The sequence below is a fragment of the Larus michahellis genome, chromosome 19, assembly GCF_964199755.1.
Source record: "Larus michahellis chromosome 19, bLarMic1.1, whole genome shotgun sequence".
Classification (NCBI taxonomy): Eukaryota; Metazoa; Chordata; class Aves; order Charadriiformes; family Laridae; genus Larus; species Larus michahellis.
The window spans coordinates 4,992,283-5,004,212 of NC_133914.1; the positions used below are offsets into that span (position 1 = coordinate 4,992,283).

The 11,930-nt window shown below is 64.9% G+C and overlaps 1 protein-coding gene across 1 annotated transcript; it reads right to left on the reverse strand.

Annotated features, from left to right (window-relative positions):
- Positions 1 to 2,592: 2,592 nt before the first annotated feature.
- E2F2 (E2F transcription factor 2) lies at positions 2,593 to 11,476 on the reverse strand. Its single transcript, XM_074562875.1, has 7 exons — positions 10,972 to 11,476; positions 10,478 to 10,790; positions 5,028 to 5,115; positions 3,982 to 4,201; positions 3,708 to 3,866; positions 3,392 to 3,506; positions 2,593 to 3,122 (listed from the first exon to the last, which is right to left on the reverse strand). Exons 2-7 carry the CDS (start codon positions 10,760 to 10,762, stop codon positions 2,637 to 2,639), a joined length of 1,353 nt encoding a protein of 450 aa, XP_074418976.1. The 5' UTR covers positions 10,763 to 10,790; positions 10,972 to 11,476; the 3' UTR covers positions 2,593 to 2,636.
- Positions 11,477 to 11,930: the final 454 nt, after the last annotated feature.

Genomic DNA, 11,930 nt, shown 5'->3' on the forward strand with positions numbered 1-11,930 from the left:
GGAGCCAGGCCAAACCCTGCTCTAATCCAGTGTCACTGGGGGGGGGACAGGGACATGGGAAGAGCCATAGGGTGAACGGTTGTACTTTAAATATTCAGTCCCCCCGGCACCAGCAAGCAGAAGTGCCCACGGTTTAGCCTTGGGGTGCAATTTGCCCACCCCAATTTGGGGGGGGGGACGACCAGCACCCACTGAGGTCCCTGGTCATCTCCCTCAGCAGGGCTCTGGCAGACACAGGGTTAAGAGGCTGCAGCCCAGGCAGGACGGGAACGGGGGAAATTCGGGGGTTCCCGCTGGGAAGGAGCCCCCCCAGCAGACAGACACCCCCGGAGCCTCCTTGGGGGACACAGGGGGGCGACACTGGCCTCAGCAGAGCAGCCACAGGGGCAGCCCAGGGCAGAGACAGCGTGGGGCGGGCTGGACCCCCCCCAAACCCCTGCAGCCCCCCCCACCCCCGGGCAGGACCGAGACCCCCCAGACACCCCGCTTCTCCCGGGGGTACCGCGGGGTCCCTGCCGGCGCGGGGCTGGCGACAGCCCCTTTGCTGGGGTGGCCCTGCCACCTCCTGGCGGGCTTGGGGACTGCGGGGGTGGGGTGGGGTGACACGACCAGGGGACACCCCCCAGCTCCTCCGGGACACGCAGGGGGACAGAGGACAGGATCGTGGCTACAGCAGTCTGTGCCCCTCACCCGGCTCACCTGGCCCGGCGTTCTCCTTCTCCTCTTCTTCTTCCTCTTCTTCTTCCTCCTCCTCCTCCTTTTCTTCTTCCTCCTCCTCCTCCTCTCCTTCTGCCCCGCCAGATGAGCGTTGCAACATGTGTCGTGACCCCAGGTGCCATCAGACATCGCCAGGTACCACTGGACATCACTGGGTACCACTGATCATCACCGGGTACCCCAGACATCACCAGGTACCACCATCCATCACCGGATACTCCGACCATCACTGGGTACCACCGGACATCACTGACTACCCCAGAGACCACCAGATACCCCGGCCACCACTGGGTACCACTGGACATCACCAGGTACCACCATCCATCACCAGATACCCCGTCCATCACTGGGTACCCCAGAGACCACCAGTCACCACTGGGTACCACCGGACATCAGCGGGTACCCCAGATACCCCGGCCATCACCGGGTGCCACTAGCCATCACCGTGCCACCAGCACTGTTGTCACCACCGTGTCACGGCAGGACTTGGCAGGGGCCGGTGACCTGGGGCAGTACCCCAGGGAAGGGACCCTCCATGGGCACGGCCCCACCGGGGTCTCGCTCTGCAACCTCCAAACCTGCCCTCAAATCCGGGTGCACAAACCCATCCCAGCCCCGACTCCGGCGCTTTTCCCACGCCCAAGGGGCTCAAGCTCGGGCGAAGGCTCATCCCGGCCGGATTTGGGCTGGAAATCACCGATCCGCAGCAGGTCAGACCCGTTTCCCTCGCTCCAGCCACAAATTCATCTCAACTCCCTTCTCCACCAGCTCCTCCAGAGCCGATTGGCCACTTAAAAGGCCCCAAACCAGGCTTTTTTACGCTGAAAACAGGAGCAAAACCAGCCCAACACCTCAGTCCTCCCAAACCGCCCCAGCGTTTCGCCGCTTAAAGGGAAAGAGCCCCTTCTAACTCCAAAGTTTCATTTTATTTCATCCCCTCCCAGGCAGAAAACATCAAGTGCCACAAGTTTTTCCACGCCAAAACACACACTCCCACCCACGCCACCTCCCAGCCAAACCGCAGGAGAACCAACCCCAAGGAGGACAACTTAAATACGCCCGCTTAAAAATCAAAATACCAACCCGCCCCTCGCCAGCGCCGTGCCGAAAAGGGGGATCCCGTATAAATACAGTGCAATAATTACATCTATTTTGCAATGGCACAATTAAAAGCCGCGTCCAGCCCCGTGTCCAGGGGCTCGTTCTGCGCTGCTTCCCAAGCCCCTCTCCACAGGTGATGCTCCAGCCACCAGTTGATAGCATCCCTCCTCCCAGTACACTCCAGTTTCATTACCCCGCCCCCCAGTACCGATAGCTCCGAGAGGCTGGAGGGAGCTGGTACAGACTGGGGGAGAGGGGCTGCAGCCCCCCAAGAAATACATCTCCGTGTCCTGGACAGGGATTTGCCGGAGCCACTGATTTTGGATGCCAGCCGCAGCTGCGGGGCGCGGGAAACACCGCTGGAAACGACCTGTCATGACCCCGAAGAACCAGTCTAACTGGGAGCAACTGGGAGTGGTCCCAAAACATGCCACCACCACCCCCCCCGACATGTCCCATTCCGGGCAGGGGTTTCTCTGCCACCCAGGGGTGCCCCTAACCCACCCCCAGTGCCATGGGGGGTTATGGCGGGGAGCTGGGATGGGACCTGGCCGGATCCTTCCCAGGGGTTTACACCACCCCAGGGCGCTCCCGGAGCCCAGCGAGGTGACAAACACAGCCCTCAGGTGACAACCAACCCAGGAGAGCGAGGAGAAGCCACCCAGGGTGGACAACACAAGCCCTCCCCCACCACCTGCAAAAAAACCAGCACCCCCCCAACCCACCCCACGCTCTCCGGCCGCCCCGCAGAGACCCCACGCGCTCAGGACACAAATGACCGGAGGGGACAATGGCAAGGTGGGGGGCAGGGGGGTTGCTCAGTGCTTCAGCAGGTCCCCCAGGTCGTACGCCTCGAAGAGGTCACTGATGCCCTCGCCCTCCAGCCCCCAGAGATAGTCGTCCTGTTCCAGGGGGGGCGAGAAGGTGACGAAGGGTCCTGAGTCCAGGTGGGAGGGGGTGCAGGGCAGCTGGTCCTCCGTCTGCTGCAAGAGGTGTGGGGGCGAGCCCAGGAGACCGGCTTCCACCTCCAGCAAGGAACTGGGCCCCCCTTGGACAGCGAGAGGCAGAGATGATGGTGAGGAGGGGGATCCCGTGCCCCCCCAGCTCTGCGGGGCGGTGTGGGGCGGCTGAGGGGCTGTCCCGGGGCTGTGTGGCAGGGAAGGGGGTACGGCGTGGTCCCGTGGGGAGGTGGCAGCGGGGGGGACGTCGTGGTCCTTGGTGGGGCTCTCCTCCGTGATCTCCTCCGGGCAGAGGTACACCTCGATGGGGCCGTTGGTGCTCTTCAGGTGGAGCTGGAGGTTGTCCTGGGGGCGCAGAGCAAGGCTCAGCGGGGCACCCAGATGGGCACCCATATCCCACCCCACTGCCCCCAACCCGGGTGGGGTCCAGGCAGGGTATCGCAACCCCTAAAGGACCAGCTCAGGCTCAAACAGCCCCACGGAGACAGCCCAAAGCCCCCCAGGGCCATGCTGGGCTGCACCCTTGGGATGCCCCAGATGAAGCCATCAAGGGTGGCGCGGATACAGCAGCACCCGCACCCCAGGACCGACCCCCATCCCGGCCCCGCACGCACCTCGCTGAAGTCCGGCACCTCCAGCTGCGTCTCCGGAGGAGCCTTCACGGCGATCACCGTCTGCTCCTGGAAGCTGCTGATGGCACAGAGGTCCTGGTAGGTGACATAGGCCAGCGTGGACGGGGACCAGGTATAGGAAAAAGAGGGGCTGCGAGTGGGACGGCTCAACCCCCCCATCCCAACAGCAGCCTCCGAATATCCCGCCCCATCCCAGGGGAAGCCAACTGGAGGAGAAGTGGCTCAGAGGGGTCCCCAAGACCCTGTCCCCTGTCCCCAACACCCCGTCCTCCCTCCCCATCTCCCCCAGCAAGGATATCTCTGGTTGGCTTCGTCATCGGTCAGCTGGTGGAACTGCAAGGCACAGTCCTGCAGGACCTGGTCCAGCGTCCTCTCCGTCCTGGCCAGCTCGGCCACCTCCCCCCGCAGCGCCTGCTGCTTCTCCGTCACCGCCGCGTCCTCAAAGATCCCTGTCCCCCTGCCAGTGGAGACAGCACCTGAGTGACAGCACACTTTACACGTCCCCGAGCCACCCGTCCCCCCACCTTGCCCCGTCCCCACGTCCCATGTCCATCCCCCCCAGCATCACTTACATCCACTGGATGTGGTTCTTGGACTTCTTGCGGATGAGCTGGATGCCCTCCAGCACGTTGGTGATGTCGTAGATGCGTCGTTTCTGGACCTCCAGCACCTCGGCCGCCCGGTTGAGATCCACCACGCCGTCGGGTGACTCGTTCAGCAAACGGATGAATTTTTTGGTAAGCAACCCCAGCGAGGTGTCGTAGCGGGTCTTCTCCCCAGGAGACTTGGGGGCTGCGGGGAAACAAGAGACCCCCCCCCGTCCTCTCCTTAGTGTGGGACATGGGATGGAGGTGACATGAGAGACCTCCCCATCCTCTCCTTAGTGTGGGACACATGATGGAGGTGACATGAGAGACCTCCCCATCCTCTCCTCAGTGTGGGACACATGATGGTGGTGACATGAGAGACCTCCCCATCCTCTCCTCAGTGTGGGACACATGATGGAGGTGACACGAGAGACCTCCCCATATGTTCCTTAGCATAGGCATGTGGTGGAGGTGACACAGTGCTGAACACAAGAGACTTTCCTGTCCTCTCCATAGGGTGGGCCATGGGACAGAGGTGACACGGTGCTGGACACAAGAGACCCCCACCATCCTCTCCTTAGCCTGGGCCATGGGATGGAGGTGACAGGGGGGTGGAGACAAGAGACTCCCCCCATCCTTTCCCTAGTGTGGGACACATGATGGAGGTGACATGGGGCCAGACACAAGAGACCTCCCCACCTTCTCCTTAGCCTGGGCCATGGGATGGTGGTGACACAGGGCTGGACCCGCTGGGGACATTAAACACTGTACGATCCCTAACCTGGTGGGAAAATAACCCAAAAATACCCCCCCCTCACCCCCCCAGGAGTTTTCTGCCGGCGCAGTGAGTTCAACCAGCTCAAGGAGCTGCCGAGCAGAAGCAAGGAGGGGCTGAGGAGCCGGGGCCACCTCTGGTCACTTTGGGTGGTGCTAGAGGGGACATCGCAGCAGCATTAAGAGGGGAGAGAAACGGGGTCTGTCCCCCCCCCCAGCTTCCCCCCCCCCCACACATCTCTCCCAGCGCCACTTACTCCTGGGGCTGGGGACCTGCGCCAGCGTCCTGCCCTTCCCCTTGGGCGTGCGAAATTCGGGGCCTTCCAGGTCCAGCTTCCTCTTGGCCTGGAACAGGAGAGAAACCCCCACGTCGGGAAAGAGCCAGATACCCTCCCTGAGCCCCCCCCAGACCCCCCCCCCGGGGGTGCCACAGCCCAGGGTTGGCGAGGGGGGGGTGGATCTTGCAAGAGACTCATCAAGTTGCAAACCACCCCCCTTCTGGGAGGGGCTCCACAGCCGAGAGGGCGATGGAGATGGGTGGGGAGGAGGTGGGGGGGTCCCGGCACCCCCCCACCATGGCTTCCTGCCCGCTTCCACCAAAGCACCCCAGCCCATCCCAGCGATCCCACGGCAGCCGCGGGGAACCCACTGGGATTCCTCCACCAGCTCCTGGCATGGCTCCGTGGGGCTGAGCCTTGGGAACGCGGCGGCAGCTCCCAGGCCGGATCCTCACCCTCCCAGATGGATCGTTGGGGTGCAGGGTTTCACCCCCGCCTCACCCCACACACATGCACCCCCCCGCCACGGTTGGAGGCAGCCGAGGGCACACAGCTGCTACCGCCGCACCTGGGGCCGGGGCTCAGCCCTCCCCGGGGACCCGTGGGTGCCCCGGACACGTGCACCCAGCTGGAGGGAAACTGGGGCGAGGTGAAGTTGGGGGGGGGGAAAGGGGGAGGGAGGGGGGCACACAGTCCTGGGGCATGTCCCCGCATACGCTGTCCCCTCGTCAGGGCAAGCGACTCCTTTGAAATGGCCCCCAAGGGACATTCCCTCCCCCCGGCCCCGCTCCAGCATCACTTGGGGAGAAAAGATGAAGGGAAGGGGGGGGTGGGGGGGAGGGAGGTGCAGCAAAGCAGATGCAGAGAGGACCCGGGGGGGGGGTGTCACGAAAACCAACACCCCCCCCCAACAGGTGCAAATCCCTCAGGACCCCCCCCTGCATATGAGCTGGGGGACTTCGGTCAGCAGTAGAAAGCAGCCCCCCTCCCTCCACCCAACTCCAAGTACCTGCTCCCAGGCCGGGCTGTCCCACAGGGTCCCCCCCAGCACGTCCCGCATGGTGCCCGGGTCCCCGCGCTCGGCTCCGACAGTGGCTCCCGGAGGGGAGCGCACCCCACTTTTGCGGGGAAGGGTTGGGCGGCGTTCCCACCCGTGGGGGCCGGCGGGAGGAGAGGCGCCGGGGGCTGTTTTCCGCCCCCCCAGGGAGCCAGGTTGGTCCCAAGCTCCTGTGGGAATCTCTTGCCTCCCTCCCTTTCCCCCAGCGGGTTTTCCCCAGCGAACGCGCCTCCATCCCCGGCCCCGCGCCCCCGGATCTGCCCCCGAGCTGCCGGCACCCCAACGGTTAACGCCGAGCCCATGGGAAACACCTGCCCCACATCAGACCCCAAAGCATCTGCCAGCACCATTTGGGACAAGGAGGGGAGGGGGGGCATCCTCTGGCCCGCCCCCCCCCCTCCTCCTGCTGGCACCCAAACCCTTGCTTCTCCAGACACCCATGGCTGTGTCCCCACCACTGATGTCGGGGGGGGGGGGGGGTTGGCTGCACCCCAGCTGCCCAAGCAATGGGGAAACTGAGGCACAGGAGCAACCCAGGGCAGGTCCTGGTGTCCCCAGCCACCTCCCACCCCCCAGGGCCACGGCCACGGCCACCAAGGGGGTGTCCCCATGTGGAGGAGGGGACAAAGGGGGACCGTTCAGGGTTGGGGGGGGGGGGGGGAGCGGGGGAGCTCGGGGGGTTCGGGCAGGGGCACACCAGGAAGGGACAATGGACAAGGGGGTCCCTCCTGTGTCCCAGCTGCTGCCCCCCCGCCCCCGGCTGGGCAGGATTAGGCACACAACAGCTGAGCGGGGCACAGCCAGGGGCTCCCAGCGCCCTGCCAGGGCTGGGGAGAGGCGGGGGGGGGGGGGGGGCAGGGACCAAACCCCAAGACACCCCCCCCCCCCAAGAGCACTGCGAGGACCCCCCCACGCTGCTCGCCAGCCCCTAACCACTGCTTCCCAGGATGCGGGGCGGGGGGGGGACCCCGCTATGATGCTGAGGATGGGAAAGGAGGCTCGACCCCCACCTGGGGGAGGGCAGGAGCCTGCTGGGGGGGGTGGGGGGGGGTGTAAAGTGGAGGGGGGGGAGGGCAGGCTGGGCCCCCTGCCAGCTCTGCCTGCCAAGCACCCTCAGCCCAGCCCTGGCGCCAGGGGCTACACCCTGCACCCAGCCCAAGCATCAGAGCAGCCCCGGGGGGGCCACGGCGGGTTCCTCCTGCCAACGCTTCCTTTCAACAGCACCCGCTGCCTTCTCCGGGCTTGCCCGGGCCCTGCCCGGCCCTTCTGCACCCCCACTACACACCCCGGTTTCCCCCCCCCCCGGCCCTGTGCCAGCCCCTCCGCCCTCCCCGGGGCGTGGGAACGCAGTGCCCGGGAATGGGCACCCGGAGCTGGCGGGGGGCCACCGGGCACCCCAGGATCGTGCCACCGCGCCAGGGATGCTGCTCGTGCCAAGGGGCTCCTGGATCAGCCCCCCCCCCACCACCACCAGATGCACCCCTCCCTGTCTTTGGGATGGCAGGGCATGGAGCGGGGGGACGCAGAACCCCCAGATTTAGGGGGTCAGGGGGTTTTCAGCGCCATCGTGGGGCGGGGAGGGAGGCTGAGCCCAGCCCTGGCTGTGGGATGGGGAGCCCTCCCTGCGGTGGGGGGGAGGCTGGACCCCCACCCTGGGTACCGCTCCGAGATGCAGCCGGCATCTCCATCCCCATCCCAGCATGGATGGAGGGGGAAGGCCTGGCATGAGATGTTCTCCGGTGGAGAGGGGCTGGAGGCTGTAAAACCCCTCCGAGGGTGACACCACCTTCCCACCCATCCTTCCCCTTCTCCCAACTCCCTGAACCCCCCCAAAAAAAATCCCCTCTCCGGCCTGTGCAGAAAAAGCCTTGATGGGATCAAAGCGGGACGGGATCAAAGTGGGACGGGATCACCCTGGGTCACCCCAGCAGAAACCGGGGTGCTGCCGAGCGGTTCTCCCGCCAGGGAAGGGCTCCAGAGCCCAGCACCCACAGGGGCTGCCACCCTCCTGCCACCCTGGGTGCTCTTTGCACGGGCAGCCCAGCCTGCCAGCTCATGCCGAAACCGCGGCGGACTCTGAACACCAACGTCCCGGCACAGAGAGCCAGGACTCCGCTCACTCTGGGGATCCTTCACAGCCCTGAGCCCCTATAGAGCCCCCATGGCCCCTGTAGGGACCCCATAGAGCCAGGAGCTGGGCAAATACTCAGGGTGGGATTGGCACTGGATAAAACCCCTCCGAAATACACACGTTCATGGGGGGAAATGCATTTTCCTGCTCCAGAACCCTCAAATCAGAGACTAAAGGAAATCCAAGATGGTTTTCGACCATGAGAGACAAGGCATCCCGCTTTCCCGCAGCCGGACGCGGGGTGATGGGCTCCCTCCAGCTGCACCAGGTGACCCTGGAGCATTTATACAGCACAAATCCAGCAAGTGGGAGCGGCCGCAATTGCCCTGGCCAGGAATTGGGAGGAAACGCTCATTATCTGATTGCCCCGGATCTGCACACAAAGGTTGTGCCCATAAACTGGGGGGCAGGGGTGGGGGGGTGGGGGGGCGCCCAGCTGCTGGGGCTGCGAGTGTCGTCGCACCGGGATTGGAAATGGGATCTCCAGCACCGGGAGTGGGATCACGGCATCAGGGAATGGGATGGGGACAGAGGGGAACGCCGCTTGCCAGCCACCAAGGGGGATGCAGGAGCACTTCCATGTCCCCAAGCGTCCCATGAGCCCACCCGGACCCCGTTCAGGGGACAGTCGTGGGTGGGAGCACCCTGAGCATCTCCTGGCATGGGTGATGATGATGGTAATGTCAAAGAGGCCACCAGCCCAAACCCTCTTGTCCCCAAGTGTCACTCCGTGTCCCCAAGTGCCACACGAGCCCCCCAAGATCCCAATCAGGAAACAGCTGTGGGCAGGAGCACCCTGAACACCTCCCTGGCTGGGGCCTTGTGTGGGTGATGATGATGATGGTGGTGATGCCAAAGAGGCCACTAGCCCCAAACCAGCCCCGCAGCGATGCAGAGAAACAGGACTGTGAGTTTGTGAGGTGTTTTTGGGGGGGGTGGGGGGGTGGCAGCACGGGTCTCTCCCTCCACAACAGCCCCCGGCAGTGCAGGATTCATCATCTCACGCGTTTCGGAGACAAAGAGAGCAGGGAAAAGACAGGTGGCCCCGGAGCCCCCCGGGATGGGGCTTGCAACGGCCCCAGCCAGCCTCGGGGTGGGGGGGGACGCACGGACAGGGGAGCAAAGACACCCCCTCTCCCCCAGCCACCGCGATGTCCCCAGCTGCCACCGAGCATCAGGGATGGGGGAAAGGGGGGGGGGGATAAATAAATAAATCAAGCCTTGAAAAAACTAAATCGAAGTTAGCGGGGTCTGGGATGCCTCCCAGGACCCGAGGAGAACAGAGGCTCCCAGTGAAGGTTGGATGCGTGCCCGGGTTGGGGCAGGCAGGAATTAAATGCCAGCTGCCAGCGGGAACGACCGGCCGGGGGCTCGGCGGGGGGCCCAGGATGAGAACCGGGCCGGGCCGAGCCACCCCTGCACCCCGATGCCGGGCACGGGGCCAACACCGGACCTGGGCCTCAGTTTCCCTATTTAGGGACGGCAGGTGCCAGGCTTTGCAAGCACAGCCCTGTCCCCTGGCTCAGTGACAGGGACACAGGCAGGGCCACCAACCCCCTCCCTGTGCCAGCATCAGGGTCCCTGCTTCAAAGCCTTGGGGTGTCCCATGGAGGATGGGGATTGCTTCAAATTCCCCCCCACACACACACCCCCCAAAAAAGGCATTGCAAGCCCGGCTGTAACCGCAGGCAGGAACCAAGCTCGGGCAACGGCGCTGAACCCCGTGTCCCCCCACCTCCCCGGGTGACGGGTCACCCCCGGGGGGTCACAGCCCCAGAGCAAGGGCCGGTGCCCCCCACCCACATGATGAAACCCGTTCCCTTAATACAAAAAGAGGTTTTGCAAAGGGCCCCAGCGCCACGGCCGGGTTTGGAGGCACGACCCAGGCTGTTTGCAAGCTGGAGAGGGGGGTGGGGGGGGTGGGGGGTAAAAAAGGCCGAAAAAGGCTGAAAAGCGGAAGCCGGGAGCTTTGCAGGCCCACAGGGGCGAAGGGAAGTTGAGAAACGTACGAGCCATTTCACTGCGACTTCTGATTTCAAACCTTACCCTCCCCCACCCCAAAGAGACCTCCGAGGGGGGGTACGGACCCCCCCCCCCATATCGGCCGCAAAATTTGGAAGGGGAGGGGGGCTCTGCATCCTGGGGTCACCCACCCCCCTGCTCCCCAGTCCCCACGGAGCCCCCAGCCCCGCGTCCCACGGCGGCGAAGCCCGGGGAGGGGATGGGGTGCAGACACCTTACCTGCAGCCGTCCCGCCGAGGCCGAGCGGAGGGTCCTGAGCTGGGGACCCTGGGGGGTGGCATAAAGACACCCCCCCAGGGCAGCGGGGACGCTGACAGCCGCCGGCGTGTAGACCTGGGTGAAGGAGCCGGTGGATAACGGGGGGCTGCCCAGGCTGGAAGCCCCCCGCTCCACAGAGCCCATCACCGACATGACCTTCTTCGGGTGGTGGTGGGGAGGGGGGGGCGGGAGGGCGGTGCCCCCCCTCCCCGGGGCGGGGGACACTCCCCTGGGAAGCCGCAGCATTGCAAAGTCCTTTCCGAGAAGCCCGGCCCTGGGGAGGGGGACAGAAGCACACCAGCCAGGTCACAATCTCAGCGGCGGCATTTTTTTGGGGGGGATGGGGGGGGGGGGGGGGGGGTGTCGTCCGCCGGGCGCTGACACCCGCCGGTTTCCAAAAAAAAAAAAAAAAACACACACCAAAAAAACCCAAAACACACACCCCCCGGAAAAACCTGCAGAGAAGCAACGCGGCGGCGCCACCAAAACCGGGCGGAAAAAGCGTTTTTAGCCCCAAAACTGGGGCCGGATGGGGCCGGGGCAGGTTGGGCCCGGTGCCCCCCCCCACCCGGCTCCGCTCCTGCCCGATCGTGCCCGGCCCCGATCGCGCCTTATTTTTTCTTCTTTTTTTTTTTTTTTTTTTCTCTCTCTTCTCTGTCTTCTTTTTTTTTTTTTTTTTTTTTTTTTTTTTAAGCGCCAAACGCCGTCCCGCGAAATTCGGATTTCCCGCGGAAAATGCCGCCCGCTGATTGGCCGCCGCCCCGCCCTTCCCGCGGCAGCCGGCGGCGCCGCGCCGGGGGTGGGGGGGGCCTTAAAGGGGCCGCGCAGAGGCGGGGGGGAGGCGGGGGCCTGTATGCAAATCAAGCGGGCGTGGCCTGTTGGGGGGCTGGGATGGGGGCGTCACTGGGGCTGGGATTGATTTTTTAATTAATTAATTACTTATTGAAAAGCACCACCCCCCTCCCCCCAATCTGGTGGGTTCCAGGCTCAGCACTGTGACCCCCCCATCCCCACCGCCCCCCGCCGCCATTCCCATCCCCAGCTTCTCCGGGGGGGGTGGTTGCATCTATTTTGGGAGACACGATATTTTGGGGTCCTCCAGCCAGAGGCTGCCTGGCAGCACACCCCCACCGCGGGCAGGGCTCGGTGCTGTTTGGTGGGGGGGGGGGGCAGGGACCTCCGAGGGGCTCAGCGTGAGCAGATTTGGCCCCCGGCTCACTCACACCAGTTCACCCAACCCTCCACCCACTAGCCCCCCAGTCCCAGCCACCGGCCACCTATCACGTGTCCTTGGAGGGCTCCAGGTCTGCCTGGCAAAGGGGTGGGGGGGGAGGAAGGAGGGTGTGCCGGGCCCCCCGTTTGGCCCACGGGGTGTTTCAGGGTGCAGCAGTGGCGGGAAGCACTGAGGCAATGG